General features: G+C 44.9%; 1 protein-coding gene across 2 annotated transcripts; it reads right to left on the minus strand.

The window, feature by feature from the left end:
- Positions 1-51: 51 nt before the first annotated feature.
- On the minus strand, positions 52-17375 carry cttnbp2nlb (CTTNBP2 N-terminal like b). Of its 2 annotated transcripts, XM_030422132.1 has the most exons (5): positions 17241-17375; positions 14363-14470; positions 5877-6128; positions 3832-3939; positions 52-2556 (listed from the first exon to the last, which is right to left on the minus strand). In XM_030422132.1, the coding sequence occupies exons 1-5, from the start codon at positions 17244-17246 to the stop codon at positions 1252-1254; spliced, it is 1779 nt and encodes a 592-aa protein (XP_030277992.1). In that variant the 5' UTR covers positions 17247-17375; the 3' UTR covers positions 52-1251. The 2 variants fall into 2 exon arrangements, with proteins under 2 accessions (XP_030277992.1, XP_030277993.1); XM_030422133.1 differs by lacking the exon at positions 14363-14470 and having other exon boundaries at positions 17241-17339.
- Positions 17376-19689: the final 2314 nt, after the last annotated feature.

A 19689-nucleotide genomic window follows, 5' to 3' on the forward strand; every position in this document is an offset into this window, starting at 1 on the left:
CTGCAAGCTGAAAGTTTTTTTAATAGAAAAACTGTTGACACCTGTAAACTGTAACTTTAAGGCATTTTCAATTTATTTAAAACCGCTAGATCTCAAAGGTGATCATGATATGCACATTTACTAGAAACAGCTGAGAGAGACGCACAAATGGTGTAAAAAAAAAACAAAAAACCCTACAGGTTGAAACTGACTGGCAAAAATCACTTTCAATCAGTTCATGGTTTTAAAGCCAGAAATCTTTTTTCTTTTTTTTTTTAAACACAGTAAATCTAAAACAATCATCTGATGTGTAGCACTGTTAGAACACGACACAAGACAATAAGTAAACTATTTGACAGATGCTATAGAAACAACAGTTACAGTAGCATTTTCAATATGTCCATTGATGGAATATCCCAAAGGGGTTATCACATATTCATGACCAATGGTCCTTTGATTTGGGTGGATTAAGCTTCCCTGAACAAAATATCACAAAGTGTAGACAATGAATCTTACAGTAATGTAGTACAAAATGTGCTCTCCCTTTTCAAGATGAGATTCAGTGTATTCATGACAATTTCAATAGAAAAAGAAAGCAGAACATGCATGTGTAGCTCATTCATAGAGAGAAATTCTTTAAACCATTCATACAGTACAACATTGTTTTCATGGACCCCCTCCACAACAACTGCATTAGAAAAACATATCAAAACTACTCACTAGTTTATTGTGAAAAGGTTGAAAGCTACACATGCGCTTTACTTTACATCCATATACTGTATGTTAGCCCTTCAGCTTGTTATACAGTTCTGCTTCCGACCGTAGTGGTCGTCTTTTGATCCTAGCAAGACAATCTGAGCATAAAAAGAAAGCGGAAAAGAAGTGTTGCAAAATCTCTTTCTTTCTTTGAGACAGGTCTTCATTTTTTTAATATATATATCTTTTTTGTTTTTGTTTTTTTAAATACCCTAAATACAGGGTTAATGTGGAAAATAACATAAATATTTATAATCTAAAACTTAAAACTTTGACAAAACTTGATATAAAAGGAATAAAGACATGAATGTTAATAGAAATATTAAATCAAATAAAGATAATCCACAATATACTACATTTTATTTCAAATATTTCTTTTCAAATTGTTCTTCAAGTTAAGAAACTTAAATGTGTCTGAACCAGTCCAGCTTTGGAGTGTCTATACCTCTAGATGTTAGTTCTATGAGGTGGGTTTCAGGATGGAGAATACAGCTGATTTGGGCCTGACTCATTTAGTTAGCTGCTAGAAGACAAAAGCAGGTCAGGCTCCTTGGCTCCCTCCGGCCCACTGTTGCTGTGTCCACAGTTCCCTGTCAACTCTGGGAAGAGGCTTGTCCGACTAGAGTGACTTGGGGAGCCTGGAGTTGGACTCATGCCCGGCTTCTTGGGAGGGATTGGAGGAGGATGGGTCCTCTCTGATCGGGGAGTGAGGGGGGAGCGGATGCCTGGAGACAGGGGCCCTGAAACAGGGGACCTCCCCCCAGGAGGCGATGCTGCTACGTTGCGGTAGTCTGTACCAAATGGCGAGCTGCTGATTGGTGCCAGCTTGACGCCAGCCTGCTGGCTGGTGAAGCGGGACAGCACCTGAGTGACAGTGTTGCGGGCCAGCTGCTTGGCTGTGCTGTGCTCTGGTGGGGGAGGGACGGAAGAAGTGGTGGGGGAGAGGTCCCTGGGGGAGAGAGGGCCACTGTGCTGATGCTGCTCCAGCTCAGCCTGGCTCTGGAACTTGTGCCTGGCGGCCTGGAAACGCTGGTTGACTCCAGCCTGGTAGGAGGACTGATGGAAGCCTGGGCTGCCCAGGCGCTTGGCAAGAACAGGGGAGGAAATGGGGGAAGAGGAGAGGGAAGACGAGGCTGTGCTGGAGGGGGACTGAGGGTGAGGGTGAGGATGAATGTGAAGAGGAGAATGTAAAAGTCCTCCTCCTGTATTCTCCACCACCCCTCCATTTTCTGCTCCCCTGCCTTCCTGTGTCAGCTCTGTCTCTTTATGAATGTGATAGCCGTTGACCTTTGACAGTGAGGTGAATTTAGGAGCGACAGTTGCCTTGCCGTCTGGCTCGGTCTGAACAGAGGTGGACACCACCATCGTCTTGGAAAGCGACTCTTTCACCTCTGTCACATCCTCTTTTACCTCCCCTTTACATCCACCTGTTTCAATTAACCTCCTCCTCAGCTCCTCCAGCTGTCTCTCGAGCTCCCGACTCCTCTCCTCCTCTTGGCCGATCCTGGCCTTCATCTGCTCTCGCTCTGCGTCAAACTCGGCCAGCTGCCTCTTAGACCCAGCCTCCAGCTGGGCTGCCTTGCTCTTCTCATCTTCAAGAACCCCCCGGAGCTTCTCCAGGGCACCGGTCTCCTCTTGGAGCAAGGTGCGAAGTTGGGAGACCTTCTGAGCCTCCTCCTGGGCCAGGCCGCTGGCTTTCTGGAGCTCAAGGGTCAGAGACGAGGAGAGCTGCTGCTGCTGGGACAGTGACTCCTCCGCCTGGCTGACTGCCTGTTCATGCTCCCTCTCTAACCTTCGCACTGTTGCACGCTCCACCTCCAACTGGAGAGAGAGGGAGAGAGATGAAGGAGTCAATGTGATGGAGCTTTTCCAAATGTGGCCACAAGGAGGCAAAAGAACACTGCTTTACATGAGACCCAACACAGGATGAGAAACAATCCCCCCTCTTTTTAAAACAACAGTTCTCAAAAAAGGAGTTTTCTGTGTAAAACATTCTGATATGTATTTTGAACCACACTTGTTACAATAATTGAGTTGGCAGCAGTTGACTGTCTTTGTACAAATGTTTAAATGGACCTCATTTCTCTCTATTTTAGGCCTACTTTCAAGGTATTATTTTCAGTTTTTCCATTGTTTGCCAACATCATCGATGATCCTGGCTCTAAACGTCTTCACAATTTCATTCACATAGCTGATTTGAAACAGATCAAGTGGTATAAAACATGTATTATTTGGTTGATTAGACACAAAGCTTTTAAAAATAAGGCTCACACAAACCACTGAGGTTCGAAATGACTGACTGTCTAATAAAATATGTTTAAATGAGGTCCACTTGAGTCAAACAGAAGTAAGAAAGGGGATGAAGGACCATTTGTGCTGTTTCAGCATTCAAAGGCAGAGGAAGACATGCAGTTGTTCATGTTCTGCCTTGTTAAATAATTATTTGCTTGCAGGGCATGTTTATGGAAAGTTCAGCTTGCCATGAGGTCAGTAAAGGGTGACTACGCAGCTTAAAAGCTTTGATGAGTAATGGAAGGAAATGGGAGGTGATGAAACACAATCGGGTGCATGATTCGTGGACAAAAAAACAACACGTGCGGGAAAGCTTGAGGAAGAGCGGGAGACACTCAGGAACCCCTGTCTTACATAAGGCCCTCGAGCGAAGCTTGTATAGCGGCTGATTGTGTGCGCACAGCGTTGCGTGCGTGAGCTGACCTTGCGTTAGACATGGACATCCATTATCTCGGGTTTCCTGGGGCCATAAAGCCCCACGGCCGCTGCACAACTGAACAATGGCCTCTTCCTCCTGTGTTTCCTATGGAACAGCCCTGTTCTTGTGCGTACGGGTGCCTGTGTGTGTCTGTACTGTAACAGGGCAGGCCCTCTCCACCCTACTGAGTTACACAAGGACCGCACCTTCCATCTTACAGCCGCCACTATGAACCACACTGTGCAGCCGGGTAGAGGAGAGGGGAAAGGGAGGCAGGCAAAATCTCGCCCAGCAGATGTGCTCGTCCATCAGGGAGCGAGAGCTGTGAGCACCAGTTCTGCTGAGGCTTACCGTACACTTCTTGATCGATTACACGTCAGTCATACCTGTTGCAGCAGTTTGTCTCTTTCTGTCCGCAGCATGAAGGTGAAATCGTCGCTGTGCGCTGCTTCTTGGGCACGCCGTCGTTTCTCCTCCTCCAGGTCAGCTATCATCTATCAAACATACAGCCCGATGAAACAATTATATGACGCGACACGCAGATGGATTTCTGGCTGCGGGATTCAGTGCTTGAATTTTACATCCCTCTCAAACTAGCTAATTACCTTTCTTTGATTTATTTTCCCTACAAGAAGTTCCCTGCACGGCAAAGTATCGCTGCTGTGACACGTGTGCCCCTGACAAATCAGCCCGCGATGCAGAGCTTCCGTTTCATTACAAGCTTCTATTGTGGATTCAAACAAAGCGTCAAATGTTTTCCCAATTATATTTTGGGACCAGTGATGTCATCACCCTAAAAATATACTCACACAAAACTTCCCAATTTTGAATAAAGCGATTCATACGACTAAATGGAGCACCGGGCGTCGAGTGAATGCGGATGCACAACATGATGCTTCTTTTGTGCAACAACATAAGCAATTTACTGTAATTAGAGCCAAAATAGATTGTTTTTTGTCTTTGTGATTATATAAATGTAATGGTTGGTGAAGTCTGATTGTTGCTGTTTGTTCCCAATTAAGTAGCGAGGGGGAACAAACAAATGCTGTTTTAAAGCTTACATCTTTCTTTCTTTTTTCTTTTTTCTCTAAAGTGGACATCTTGACTAAACGAGGCTCTGGAGTTTTTGGACACGTTTGGATCGCATGAGTCCGAGGCGATACTATGCAGCCACCACTTGAATCTCATTCTACAAACAGTATAATTCTAATACTGTTAGTGAAGCCTACCTTTAATCTGCGACTATGCCGGGTTTACAAGGTTTAAAGCAACATTATGTAGAGAATGTGTGTGATTTGGCCCTCCCCCACAGTTTCTGAGCGCGATGCCACTGTCGTAAATCCCAGGTCTGTGGCAGTTTATCAGATGTAATTGTGGGTGCTAACTACAAACTCATTACATCATAACAATGTAATGTGTTGAAAGCTTGTATCTTGAAGTAAACATGCGTGTCACGCTTTTAAACAGACTGAATAAACTGTGCAGCATTGGAATGTTTTAATTGTCAACAATATAAATAAAACTCTGAAACTTCAAACTATTCTGCTGAGCGCTAATAACAAGGATTTGTCTGTTTCATTAAAGGGATATTCCGGTGTAAGTTTAATCCATGGTCTAACACACTGTGAAACTGTGTTAGACTCCCTCTCGAGAGATAAAGTTTGCAGACCACTAGCTGACGTAGTTTTAGCATTACTGAGTGCGGTAGAGTTCTGCAGCTCAGTGACTCTACTGCACTCGGTAATCGACTCACAGGGCTTCCCCACAACAAGGTAGGCTTCTCGGGTGGTGAGATTTGTTTATCTATTCCGACAAATCCGGCAATGATATAAAATGTTTGATGCCTCGAAATATGTGCTGGGACCCTATTTCTAATGTTGCTGAAGTTTGGTGCTGTTCTGAGCATTATTTGTGGCTTTTTGATGGCGGTTTTATATTTGGACCCATTTACTGCAATGTATTGTTGACGTGCGGTCGTTTCTGAGGATGCTAAAACTACGTTAGCTAGCGGTCTGCAAACTTTATCTCTCGAGAGGGAGTCTAACACAGTTTCACGGTGTGTTAGACCATGGATTAAACTTACACCGGAATATCCCTTTAACTCTCCACGGGTCACTAATAGATATTCTATAGCTTCTATAGCTTCAGGACGGGGCATACTCTCTGCTCTGATAAAGCTCCATATCACCCCCCTGTGTGCGGCTGCTGTCTGTCTGCCTCGCTCCTCCAAGCCAAGTCTACAGCTGAATTACGGTGACCAATAGATACACGCACACATTGACACACACAACAAGCCTATTGTACAAGTGTGTGTTCCAGTCTGACACTGGCTGGCTGACTGCGGCATCGTCCCCGCACGCACATTTGAGACGGACGAGCTGTGGGGCTACGAAAGTGTGTAAATCGTATACGAGCGTGCGTCGCCTCTCACCCTCCTGTGTCTGCTTTCAGCAGCAGCCAACTGTCCCATCATCCTCTCCTGCATCCTCTTGCAGTGGGCCATGACCAGCTTAAGCACAGCCAGGGGGTTTGGGCCCACCGCCCGACCCTGGAGGTGCGCGTTAGGCTGGGTGAGTGTGTTTTGGCGCTCCTCGGGCTCGCTGTCCCGCTGCAGGGCCAGGAATGGATCGCTGAGGTCATACTGGCCGTAACGCTCCTGGACGAAAGTGTCTCTGTGCTGAGCCTGTTGGACACACACAAACATATAGCAAACTTGTTAGTGTGTCTTTAACTTCTACTACACAGTTTTTAGCAAAGCAAATAATAAGCAATAAGGCAGCAGGTGACTTTATTGTGTATGATAATCCGAGCACATGTTCGGTCCTGACTGAGCAGAAAACATTGACCAGTGTGTTTATGTTACGTCAGTGCGCCGATTTGAGAGGATGAGGTCTCCTTTCCACACTGCAGCACAGGAAAAAATGTGGTAAGAAGATAACGTGAGGCCTGACTGCCAGTGCCAAGACAAACACAAAGCAGCTCATTGCAAACACACTGTACGAAAATACACACACTCGCGCACAACAAAAGAGCTTTTATGTAATGACTTTAAGTATTAATATCACCATAGTAAATTTGTGTGCGTGTGTGTGTGTGTGTGTGTGTGTGTGTGCAGGAAATCTGTGTGAACTGATGTTATTGTCAGTGTGAGCACAAGCAGATGGTCTTTTCCCCTCAACCCAAACACAAAGAGGTGAGGCACGGCTGTCAAACCCCCACTAGGGGCAGATGTTAACTCCTCCCCTGGGACGCAGGGGTGCAGGACTGGGCCATGAAATCAGACGCACGCATAGAGCTGTTTCTAACAAAGAAGTTAGATTACGCTGTTATCAATTATCATTGAATAAAAAGCGATAGCACACTTGTTTAAGAGTAAAAATGAGATCCTGAGGGACAAAATATTGCAGCTCAACTAACGTCGGTGTGAAACCTGAGGGAACCTTGTTGTGACCTCGCTCCGGGTCACCCTGATACAAAGTCATGAGGTCTCGTTAACGGAATAGAGCGAGTTGGGTTTGAGTTCATGAGGCATGCAGGATCAGCTGGCGGGGGCGGAGTTCACCCTACGTGCCTTTCAGGACAACCGTCGCTGTCTCGTCGCAGCCCTCATCAGACACCCCGGTTCTCAGGCCTCCCTTCGTCCCCCTGCCCAAACATGCATGGCAGTGCATTCCTCTGCCTGTTCATCATCGTTTCTCAGAAAAATGCCTCTCTTCACTTCCGCCTCTCTGTCAGCCGCTTTTTTTTCACACGCTGTGGCAGCACAAATACACACATGGACACACACAACACACACACACATCCTGAGGGCATCAGTAAGGAGGCTGTATTTGAGGCTCTTTCTCCCGCTGAACAAAGAATGTGACCCTCAGTGAAGAGATTACAGGATTTCAACAAAGACACTATCTCAATGCCTTCAGTCTTGTGCATTGTCTCCATGGCTGACCCAGTGGGCCTCAGTGTGTGGGAGTGGGTACGAGTATAGCATGCGTCTCTTTTTCCCTTTTTTTTGTGTGAATATAAATGCGTACGTGTGTAAAAGTCTGAGTGCACTATGTTTACTTGTGGCTGCGCGCTCATGTTTTTGTGCTGGGCTTTGGAGTAAAGCTGTAAGGCTTTTTTCATCAAGCTCGGGGACAAAGCTGCAGCTTCCTGAGGTAAATAACTGTTTAAACAGACCATTAAGGGCCGGGCTGAGTTTGGATTGTGTGTGCGAGTGTGTGTGTGTGTTTGTGTGTGTGTGTGTCTAACAGTCCTAGCTAGTCTCCCGTGGTTTTCTTGGGACAGTTCTGATCATAATGACAGAGTGTGCTTTTCTTTATGAGAGGGCACAACAAGCAAACCCTCTCTGCTGCAGAGCTCTCATTTCTGCCCGACTACTGATGACAACTGTCTCTCCAAGTAAGTCACGGGAAGGGCCGTGTTACATGCTGCTACTATACCTTTCCCCGCTGTTTCACAATCAACAGTTATGCCTTTTTAACTTTCATCGAGCACGTAAGAATTCCTCCACAATTTCATGCAATGTTGGCGTGACCAAAAAAGTTTGTGCTCGGGTACTTCCTTCCTCAACAGCCTGTATCCTCCGATGCATTCTCGCAGCTTTAACGAGGTGTGAAAGACAATCTGATGCTTTTCACCTGGAAAAAGTCTCTGTCAGTCAGTTAGCTACAGCCTCGGGGCACAATCATGTCCTTGTGTGAGCTGAAAAGAGCCAGGGAGTCCTGTTACCTTAGTGAGCCTCTGTAATGACTCTCAAACAATGAGGTAAGCTTCCAGCAAGGACAAAATTACAGCTCTGAATGGTATTGGGTGCATATCTCCTCTTACAAATGGACTGTTTAGCCCTCAATCTGGCTCCTAAAATCATGCTGAAAGAATAAAATCACTATCATAAAATGAAGATGAATACGTATTCGTGGACATATTTACAGTATGCATGTGCATCTACGAGCACAGCTGGCACATGTCTGCCTAAGTGGCTCTGAGCATGACTGGCTGTCTCCAGCGTAACATCTCAAATAAAGAAGCTTTGCAGTGGGGGTTATGGGAAATTTATGCATTCCTGGTGAATTAGTCTGCTCTCCAGTCAGACACAGAGACAAAGGACAGCAGGACCAGACCTGTCAGATATGAAAAGCTTCTTTCGTGGAATTTCGTGGAGTCCCGTGCACAAGTCTTTGCAGCAAGAGGACCGAGGACAACACATGAGGATGCTCCAACATTTCCCTTTGGTTAAATCAGCAATGTGTACACATTTTGAAAACTTTCAAAATTCATCATCAGGATGTGAAGAAATAGCAGTTTTGAAATTGTGATGCATTGTGTTTCAGAGATATCAACTGAAGTTAGCCTGCTAACAAGCTAGCCCCATCCCATCCTGGTCCACATATCCCACTAGCAGTGTCAACACTCCCCTGGTCCCCTAATTCCCAATCTGGGCGGCTAACTGGGCAAACAGCAGCTACAGTTAGCAGCAGAAAGCGGTTACTGAGAGGATATGCTGCCCCCTATTTGTTTTGAGGATGAAAATGACAGATATCTACAATAGCTAAAACTATCAACAAAATGCAAAATGAAAAATGAAATAGCAATTTTGGTTTTCAGAGATATCTACTGGAGTTAGCATGCTAACAAGCTAGCCCCCACCCGGCCCAATCCAAATATCCTAGCACAGTGTCGGGCAATTGTTTGAGAAAGGAAAAGAGGACAGTAGGTCAGATGCAGATGCACTGGTCTGTTCAGATTTATGACTCTGGCCTCAGAGTTTTCTTGGATGAAGAAGCAAAGACTTCAGTAGTGCAGCTTATCTCCTGGGGAGTGGACAATTACTCTGCTCTACTTCTGTAAGAGAAGGAAACAGTCAATGGACCACTTGTCAGCCGTGTTGAATAACAGTCCTTGGCAGGTGAGGGGTATCAGTCCACTGGCAGTCACATCTGATTTAACAGAGCTGGTGAGGCTGCAAACTCAAACGGACACAGAGGGCTCTGACCCATTTTGTTGTGTGCTGGGCATTAGAGCATTAAGAAATTACAGAACAGTCAGCTGGGGAAACTCCAAGAACATATCAAACAGTGTCTCGAATAGAAGCTGAATTACCTATCGACCAGTTTCTCATAAGATTCAGTTCAGTACCTAACATCGTGGCGTCTCTCCATCTCTGATTAACTGATATTCGGAGGGTGAAAACATTTGTCATTTTGGTTCTGAACTGACCTGGGGTAGCCTACTAATACAGCGGCAGCCCCTATTTCGGGCCCTCATCTTTTCATCGTTTGTACAAAACAGAAACCTAAAAGCAAGGCTTACAATAAGTGCACGGGAAGCCATATTAGTCATTAGTGCCTGGCACAGACAGTGCAGGGAAGAGACGTGGGTGAGAGAGAGAAAGAGAAAGACAGCCTTTATAGTCCCCTTTTCATTTATAGCAGCACAGCACACGTTGGTACATTTACTTCAGTTAGTCAAGGTTACACTGATTAGTTTGTCCAGTTGATGCAGAACCACTAGGCATCAGTGTTCCCAGCTTTAAACACTATGCTGGCAATTTGGGAAGCCAGTGAGGGATCATGCTGTTGTTTCAAGGTTGAGAGAGAGAGAGATGAGATTTTAAGTGTCTGCTTTTTTTTTCCCCCAAGTGTAAGCTAAGGTGTACTTATGGCTTAAGCTGTACCCTCCACACCTCCCACCCACACATCAGGCACAGATGGCACTAAGATAACTGGGCAGACGCCAAACAAAACCTTGCTTTACTTTATGGGCCGTGCAATGAGACAACTTCCAAGTAATGTTTAACAGCCTCGGACGCTATCATCATTGGCTTTCTGATGAAACACGGCAGCAGGTGCTCTCACCCTTTGGTCAGGCGGTGCTCTTTCGAGAAGCATAGCGTATCATTAGGAGGAACAAGGAAGTGCTCAGGTATTTCTTGAGAAAAAAACAAAACAAATGGAATTAGCTGTCGGAAGATGGAGACACAAGCGAGAAACTTCATTGAGAAAGCGGCAATTTTTCCTTATCTCAGACTCGTTTGGCCTGACCTCTGATATCACTATTTTATTTGTAGCAGGCAAATACTCTCCTGTTCAGTGCAAACAGCACCAAAGGGTGGAGTTTTTTTTTTATTTTCTTTATTTTTACCATTACAGGTATTCACCCTTCTGGATCTAAAGATAGGAGAGCCTTCCAGACAAAAGGCATCCGACCAGTAACATGTGCGTGGTGAGCGCATGTAGGTGTGTGGTTCTGTGCAACCGTTTTTAACAATAAAAGCAAGAAGCTACCATTGGGGCGCTTTGATGTCAACCAAACATTCAGGTCAGGGAGCTTTACTCTCGCAGGCCCCCGGGGCTCAGGCTGTTGATTTGGAGGAGCTTCACTGACATCATACACCAGTGTGCATTGCAGTGTTATAGACAGGCGCCGCTTTGCTGTGTAGTTTTTCTGCTCTTTATTTAATCACTGTTTCCCTTCACCGATCTCGACAACATGTCCAAATTGGGCAGTGATTCTTGTACAGTGACAGAGTACACAATCTTATCTGAACAGCACACTCTTGCCAGGCCCTATTGTTTTCTATGGGGTCAGGAAAAGACGTCAGCCTGCAGAAATAGATAAAGCATTTTTAGGATTACAGGATGTGACATCATATAAAAAACAAAACCCTGCTGAGCATGACTGGAACAGTCAAACCACGCAAACGTGGTTGCCAGTGCGATATAAAGAAACCACTGTCAAACAGCGATATGTTTTACAAGAAGTTGAAGCGGTTTTAGCTGCTGAGAACTTGCCTCTACGATGGATTCAAGTCAGTAAACCGAACATAATAACAGCATTAGTTCCAATATTGACGTAAAAACAATCACCTATTCAACAGATATGCCACTCCTGTTGGAATGCGGGACCTGTTTCTGGCGTCAAGTTCTCAGGAATGTTCCCTCTCGTAAAAAACTGCTTATCTGTGTCCTTGGTGACGAGAGCCAAAAACAGTGCGATCAACAATCTGTAGAGACAAGCCCCAAAGGTGACACCATCTTATGAGTAATGTAGGCAAACACTGATACACTTGACACACTCAGGGGTTTCTGGGTGGGAAGGAAGGGTTAAAAAAAAAGCAAAAAAAAAAAAAGCGCCTGAGTGCGGTTGTCCCGAGCGATCTAGAGGCATCCCAAGTACTTGCTGCTGAGAGGAGGAAATATTTAAAGTTTGGATTGGAGAGCCTCCCTGCCTTTTTCACAACCCTCATCATATGCAAGTCAACACAGGGAGTTCGGTTAATGCAGTATTTAAGCTGCACACACTGAGAGGGGAGAGCTCTAGTCAGATAAAAACACTGTTTTGTGGAAAATCAAGATCCAGGCTTGGAAATGGGCCAAGAGAGAGAGAGAGAGAGAGAGAGAGAGAGAGATAGAGAGAGTGAGAGAGAGAGAGGGACAGGCAGTACTTCCTGGGTGCACAAACACAGAGCTCGATATTGGACTATATTGGCCCGCTATCAACCCTCCTTCTGCAGCCACATGTCATGCCCACATTCTGCCCTAACATGGACCACTCTGTTAAAATGGTATACACACCCCCATTGGGTAGAAAGGAAGTCAGTGATTTGAGCCTACAACTCTGTACATCCTTTCCACAATAAACACCGCAGCCTCTAACTGGCCCACAAGAGACCACCAGTGTGTGTGTGTGTGTGTGTGTGTGTGTGTGTGTGTGTGTATGTGTGTGTTAGAGTGAGTGGGCAGATAGGACATGGGTCATGGTCAAAGATGAAAGACCCCCCGTAATGTGGCTGTGTGTGAGGAAATAAGAAGGAGGAGAGGAGGAAAAGGGGGGGAAAGCAGTATAAGTAGAGATATGGAAAGAGGAGAAGTTCAGACTAAACAAGGCGACTGTACACTTGTCCTGAGGGAATGACTGTGTGTGTTTATGCGTGTGTGCGCGCGCGTTGAGTTTCGGCTCAAACCCTGCATGCGTCAGATCTGGACAGACGCCACTGAAGATGCATCTGAGCCGGGGCCGGTTAGAGCAGCTTCCCCTCAGGCCCTCAGGTCTCATGATTAAAGCCTCACTCTCTGGCTAGATAAACATCCCTATCAAAGCCTGTTTGTTGGACCGAGACAGTCAATGTTGCTACTTGTCCTCGTCACAGCTTCGATCACGACTTCAGACGATGAGTCAAGGGCTCAAGCAGCCTCACGGAGCGGCCGCTGCGGTCATCAGTGTGAAAGGCAGGCCAGAGGCACGGAGGGAGACAGTTAGACCCAAACACTGCAGAGCCTTGTAGCCGAGAGGGAACGCTAAGTGAATGAGCTGCACAAAAAGAAGTCATCTTTAAACATGAGGCGACAAATTTATATTCTAGTAGTATAAAGCTAGCTGATCACTGCTTCTTCTTCTTTTTTTGCATTTCGTTTTTTTTTTTTTTTTTGGCATTTTGGATGCGGGTAGCAACCAGCATTACAGGATCACCCAAAAATGAAAATTCAGTCATTATCCACTCATCGCTATCGGGAACATTTCTGGAGCTTCGCAGCCAAAGCGGCGTTGCAGCATTCTCCTTAACAACTAAAGTATCTGGGGACTTGTTTTAAAATGCAAAAAAACTGCTGAGAAAATGAACCCATGAATGGACCGACGCAGCTCACCCAGCGCAATCAGAGTCTCCAGAAAGTTTGCGATCCCAGCTTAATTGGAAGCAGCCTCATTCACACCCTTTTCGAAGCTAAATCTTCACTCTAGCTACCTAGCTGAACGCCTTATCTGAAGTGGCTGCACAAGCTCAAGCTCAACCACGTGTGGAGAGTGAAAATATGGCTTTAAAAATCAGCTGGATTCTACCAGGCAAGCTATCGGGTTTTTTGTTTTTGTTTTTCCAGTTGTCGAGGAGAATGCTGCAACTCTGTTTTTCCGTTGGCATGAGAGTGAGCAGATAATGACTGAGTTTTCGTTTTTTTGGGTGGATTAATCCTTTAAGGTGCAGCACCACCATCAACCGAGAATGGACAGAAGTGAGAATTTTTTGAGAGGGCGCTGGATTATTTTCACAGTTTTATCACATCCGTATTATTAACATGATAAGAGTTTTTTTTTTTTTTCTTAACTATCGGGGATATCTTTAATACTATGTTATATCCTGGTATCAGAGGTTGTCTGAGGTATCTGTGTCTTCATATCAATTAGTGGAAATGCACTTCAGTCTCTGACCGACTTGGAAAACTGCATCTTCAGAGTATTTGCTAAGTGCTCCCTACACGGTTGGATGCAGCTGAGCGTCAGAGCCAAACAACTATTACAAGGATTTAAACTATGCACCCTAGGCAAGGTACCAAGTAGCCACCAAAGTCCGCCTCCTCAGGGAACATTTTGTTTCTTCTTAGCAGCAAGCGGATATTCCCCGATTAAAACTAATGTGAGCACAAAAACAAAACAAAAAACACTCACGACACATTTGAGAAACAACAGGTAAGAACTTCCGTCCATCTGAACTGGGTATAGACACAAAGGGGACATATCTGGGTCTGTGTAGAGACCGAATGTTAAGTTGAAAAAAGGAATAGAGATTTTTTTCTCTGTTGTGACCAGCAATAATGTCAGTGCTTGGTGGAATGAAAGGCATGGGAAACCAGAATGACTCCTGTGCCATTGTCTTTGCTAGCTCTGCTTCCGTGTTTTCCTGTTTACACATCCCCTCCCTGTCAGCTCACATTCTTTTCGGGGGGTTGTAATATGCTGGAACAGGTTAATTTAGTGTCCACAGATGTCTTGGGTAAAGGCAGGCGAAAGAGCGTGTTATTATTTCATGGGTTGCAAAGTCGGCTCTTCATTAATTTTCCAGTTATGATTGGTTGTATATGTGAGGTGTGCTGCGACATGTTCGACACATGTCCAATGCGTGTGTATCAGTGGCCAACTCACCCTGAGGGCGTGTATGACCACATCCTGGGCCTCCAGCTCTCCCTCCAAGATACTGAGGAGAGTCAGCAGCTCTGCCCTGCTCAGAGCCTCCACGTTCATCTTCTCATCCTTAAGAGACAGAGGGAGTAAGAGGGAAAAAAGAGAAGGTATTCTTATTGAAGAGTTATTCCAAGAGTTAAACAAGCTTCTGGGTATTATAAATGGCTTTATGTGGCAGCATGTCTTGGTGCATTTTGAGGGAGTGAGTGAGTGAGTTGAGTGGCACAGAGCTGATATTGGATGGGACTCGGGGTCCCATCTGTGGCCTCACTGGGCTGTGCTCAGGGTTATAAACAGGAAGCCATTAGCATATCTGCATGTTAAGTTGCTGAGGGACTGAGGACAGCTGCCTGCTCCATTCAGTCTGCACTGTCCACTGCATAAGGTTCAGTGTGTGTGCTCCAAATACCAACAGAGTTTGGCAAATGTAATTGTCTGGTACACACTTTTAATGTACTATCCACCCCCCCCCCCCCCCCCCCCCCCCCCAACACTCTGTGCACTGTATCCTGTGATTCATCGGCTAGGTCCAGTCTAGTCACGGGGACCAGACATAACACGCCTCACACAGCTGACATCACCCTTATATTTAAAAAGAAAGAGAGAAAAAACGAAAAGTTGGCTTCATCCTTTTTTAAGCCAGGATGAGGTCACTCTCAGGTCATAATCACGCACAAGATGTGAAGTTGGACAACAAAGGCTATAATGATCGGCCTGTCTCTAAGTAACAAAAGCTCGGTGCAGGATCGCCTCAGAGTTTACAGTCCGATACCGATTATTGGTGATCAAGTAGACCGATGACTGATCCACGCTTGCAGTAAAAATCTAAATCCTGGTGTCAAAACTTGTTAAAAGCAGTGACGGGAGTACAATTTAATCAAGTTCTGCGCTCAAGTACAATTTCCTGCTACTTTGTATTTCCACTCCCTGACATTTATTTGATCATTTTAGTTACTAGTTACTTTGCAGATTCAGATCAACCCTTGCTTGTGAAGTGTAATCAGTCAGACAGTGTTTTGGGCGGGGCAGTGTGGTGACTAAAGACAGATAGAAGGATGCTGCATGAGAGCCAAAGTATTAGATTTCGAAATGATTTGGTTTTATCAGCAATAGGACACAAACAACACTGACACTGGCAATTGTTCAAGCGCTGAACATCGACCCCGATACTTCAGTTGCAGTTGCTATTCCCGTGCAGTGTGTGTACCTCTTTAACCCATGCAAGATATAGTTGGGTGTCAAATGAAAATAAGTCCCACATGAAGTGTCTTCCTAGGCTGCCAGAACAACTTCAGACTTGTTCCTCTGCTGGAAGGATTAACACCATTCCTCCAGAAGATTTTAGTGTTGTGATGGTGGCGATCACTCTCTATCCAATGGGTCCCAAATCTCCCCGTGTTCAGTTGAGGTTAGATCCGCTCTCTGCAAAGGATATAGCACACGATTCTAATCTTTTTGCAAGCCTTAGTGACCCCTTAGTTCCCTGTTTGGAAGCATCTGCGTCTGTTACGTTTTTCCACTTATTTGTTCTGGGCCTGCCTCGAATTTGTCGCCCGTCCTCTGTATTCAAAGTGAAAGCAACAGTCTCCCCCTCTGCTCTCCTATTTACTTTCCTGCAGCGGCTCCCAAATTCCTCCGTGCACTTTGTGGATCACCGCAAATCATCAAAGTGTGAATCAGCAGATATTTACTGGCCATGACGAGGGTGGATTGCAGTTCTGTGATACAAGCTGGCTGGGATATTAGCGCGTGTTTTATGTGTTGGGCTGTCAAAGTAGGCCAAACTCGCTTTGTGTCACATGATATCTGAAAAATCAGCTTCCATGGAAAATCATCATCCCGGCATTCCAGGGATGCCCGCACCATGGGAATCATCACTCAGGGGGTAAATCCCTGAGTCCCACTCTGCAGCCCACATTGGTTTTTCATGTGGCAATGCTGCAGCTTTGGCGTTTTTTTTTGTGAGGCTTAATAGCCCAGTGTGAAATATCTTGATGGTGCTGTCATGAGATGGCACATTTATGCAAATCAGCAAATCACGACAGAAGCCAGCTGACAACACAAGCCAAAAAAACAAAAAAATGTCTCTGTGTCACACTGTTGACTGTTTTCCTCCCCACAGTCATTTCTCTCAGGTGTAGCAAAAACAACACCTGGGTTAAACTTTAAGTCATCTTGGCTGAGGAACCAGGAAGCATCTGCGCTAACGTGCTCAAAGTGCAGGGCAGGCTGCTTGCTCACTGGTCGCAGTGGTTGCTGAGGAACAGCAGAGGATCCACCTGCCGTCTCGGGCCTTTGTCTCACACAAGGGACTGTCATTATTTTCCCGTGCTGAGCAACATGCAGTTCAATTTCCAAGTGTCACAGACATCACAAAACACAACACAAATTAGCCATTATCTAGATTGCCCGGAGTGATAATGGTAAAATCAATACCGCATCGATAGCAGTGAAGTACACACACCCATTAGCCTGAAAATGAACTCAACGCAGGACCCCTGCATCCCAGCGACTGCTGCTCTCATCCACCATCTGTCTTAATGCTGTTTTGACATCATCACTCAGCATTACGTCCTGCCGATTCTTTTTGTGTGTGTGTGTGTGTGTGTTTTTTTGTTTTTTTTGCTTTGCTGCAATGGCTGTTAAGTTTCACTTAAAAGGAAATGCCACAAAAAAAGCCCCACACAGGAGGAGCGTATATCAGCGATCTGTCTGTCTGACTTTTTGCATTTTGCTTTCTCACAAAAAAACAAACAGCAAATAATAAAACAACATTGGAGGCAGAACCACTAGAAACAAGAAGCAGAAAATCCACCACGACCTCTCCGTGTAAACATACCTTCATGCGCTCCGTTCCGGCCGCATTAATTGTTCTCCAGATCCCAAAACGAGGCTCCACCACAGCGTGAATCAAAGCCGTCCACTGTCACAGGCGCTCTGAGGCGACGGGCGAACAACAGACATTCAGGGACGACGCCGCCAGCCAATCAGAGGGGCGTAGTGCAGCGCTCTGGCCAATGGCGGGCGGGCTTTTCGCTGGGGGGCGGGGACAAAGGGGCGTTCCCGGGTCTGTGGGATAAACCTCTTTGTTTCGGACGTCCAGTATTGAGCTTCTGCCCCGTCGCTGGGTTTCTCAGTCAAGTGTGCGCTGATCCGTCCTAACGATGGCGCAGTTTTCCCCCGTTTGGTAATGAGAGGAATTGTCTTAAGTTTCAAGCAAACGACTTCAGTTAGTAGGGAAGATGTGTAATCCTCTGAAATACAGGCCAAAATTTATTAAAAGGACGATTGTGTGTTATGTTCCTGCAGAGACACGACCACGAACACAGACATGCATTGACGCCTGGTGGAGATCGGTGCTGGCATCGTGCAACGCGGTGTTTCAACTCCCCTTAATGGTCAGATGACAGTATGGCAACATGGCCCACGACCTCTCATTATGAGCATGCTGAGAGAATGTCAGGCGTGTCTTTCAACCTGTTTCCTCAGTTTGGTGTTATTCAGACTATTATCTTATTTGGGTTTGCAGCCCTAGGATCAATGAAAACAGCCTGATTAACTAACAAATTATTTTTCAGTGAATGTTCATGTGCCGTCATGCATTTTATTCCCCTGCTGTCATTATCTCCCTTTATCTACCTACAATCACATGCTGAAGACTAAACATGTGTTTTTCATTGGAGCCTACATGTCAACACCAGCTGACGCCCTTGTCAGCGATGTGACCCACATCGGGATCATGACTCCAAAATATTGAAGCAAGTAGTTCAGGTTTTTTCATCAAACAATGTCAGTGTGAGTTCACAGTGGGGAATAAGCTCAGAGACATGATATCCTTACATTTAAAAAGTAGGCCAGCTATTCAGTGAAATAGAATAGAAAGAGGGAAGGCTTTCTTGATTTTGTCTGCTTTTATTTCTCTATGACCTGTTTACAGACCTGGCTCACTGATAGGTATAGGAACAGAAACCTGATAGACAAGATGTTTTTGTCAAAGCATCTGCTGCCGATTGTGTGCAGCCATTGAGGCTGAAAGACTAAGATTTCCACAACAGTGTTCTCACACTACACACCTGCATGTCATTGTCGCCTTCGCACACACTAGACTGCCAATAACCTCCCTCTGCAGACGGTCTTGGATGTATATCCATTAGTGTGGCTCTGATGATGACATGTTTCAAAGTTCAGTGTCATATTCCTGCAGTAACTGTCATATTGGAACGATGTTAAGCACTGCAATATACAATAAGTTACAATTGCAATTTACGATCACATCAAACTCAGTCACAACCTATTTTGCAAGTCATCCTGTATCATCATGTGAGAGTATGATGTAACATGATAGCACAAATGGCTTTTGAGTTTGCTGCTGGTGGAAGCATTCAGATTCCTTTTTAAATGAAAATTATAGCGATAAAATAATGTGAAAAAACAACAAAAAACACTTCATTACAAGTAAAAGTCCTGCATTTAATCCTTATTTAGGCCGCCATTGTTATTGTAACATAAAAGAAGAAAATGAACATATAAGCCTGTTGATTATATTGTTATTCTTAATAATCGGATTGTATTTGTTATTGCTGATGCATTCATGTGTAACTGGTTAATTAAGGCTGAGCTTGTTTTAACTGGTAGGTCATGTAATTTGTAACACTGATTCATACAATATAAATGGGTTATGTCATCTGTGTGAAAATAGTTTGCAAGGTACCTCCTAATATAGCTGTCAAGTAATCTTAATGGAGTATACAGTAAAATACATACCTCTGAAACATAGAAGTTTAAAGTGCAACCAAAAAGAAACTAAGTAACTGACTCAAATTAAATATAGCTAAAGGTTTGTCAAAAGCATTAACCAAATTAAACAAACTTCTGTTAAATAAATGATAAACTCAGTCACAGATGAGGTGTGGTCGTAAGTAAATCAGGAATGTCTGGGGTGCCATGAGTTTGATGTGGTGTAGGTACTAGTGTGTATTAATGCAGAATAAATCAAACGCACCATGTGATTCTAAAGGTCTGGAGAAGAGAATGTGATCATGCCTGTTTATATCGTGTCTTGAGCCAAGCACACGCGTGACAACCTCTCAGCTCCACCCTCGCCGATGTGCAAAATAAGGAGCAGAGGACACAGCCAACCAGAAAATAATAACAATGTAGATAATTGGCTAAGCTGGATAACTACAAATTTTAAGTTTAAATTAATTGTTTGAAGCACACAGTGGTGGTAAGATATCACAATTTAATTCTGTAGTACTTGCAACAGGGTATTTAAAACAGTGACGATG

The sequence above is a fragment of the Sparus aurata genome, chromosome 7 (assembly GCF_900880675.1).
Source record: "Sparus aurata chromosome 7, fSpaAur1.1, whole genome shotgun sequence".
Taxonomy (NCBI): Eukaryota; Metazoa; Chordata; class Actinopteri; order Spariformes; family Sparidae; genus Sparus; species Sparus aurata.

What these genes read in the sequence shown, in the direction of transcription:
- cttnbp2nlb (XM_030422132.1), bottom strand. An exon ending in TGGTCATACACGCCCTCAGG is followed by an intron (nt 6,129 to 14,362) that starts GTGAGTTGGCCA and finishes TGTGTCCAACAG; the next exon opens with GCTCAGCACAGAGACACTTT. An exon ending in GAGACAAACTGCTGCAACAG is followed by an intron (nt 2,557 to 3,831) that starts GTATGACTGACG and finishes CTCTCTCTCCAG; the next exon opens with TTGGAGGTGGAGCGTGCAAC.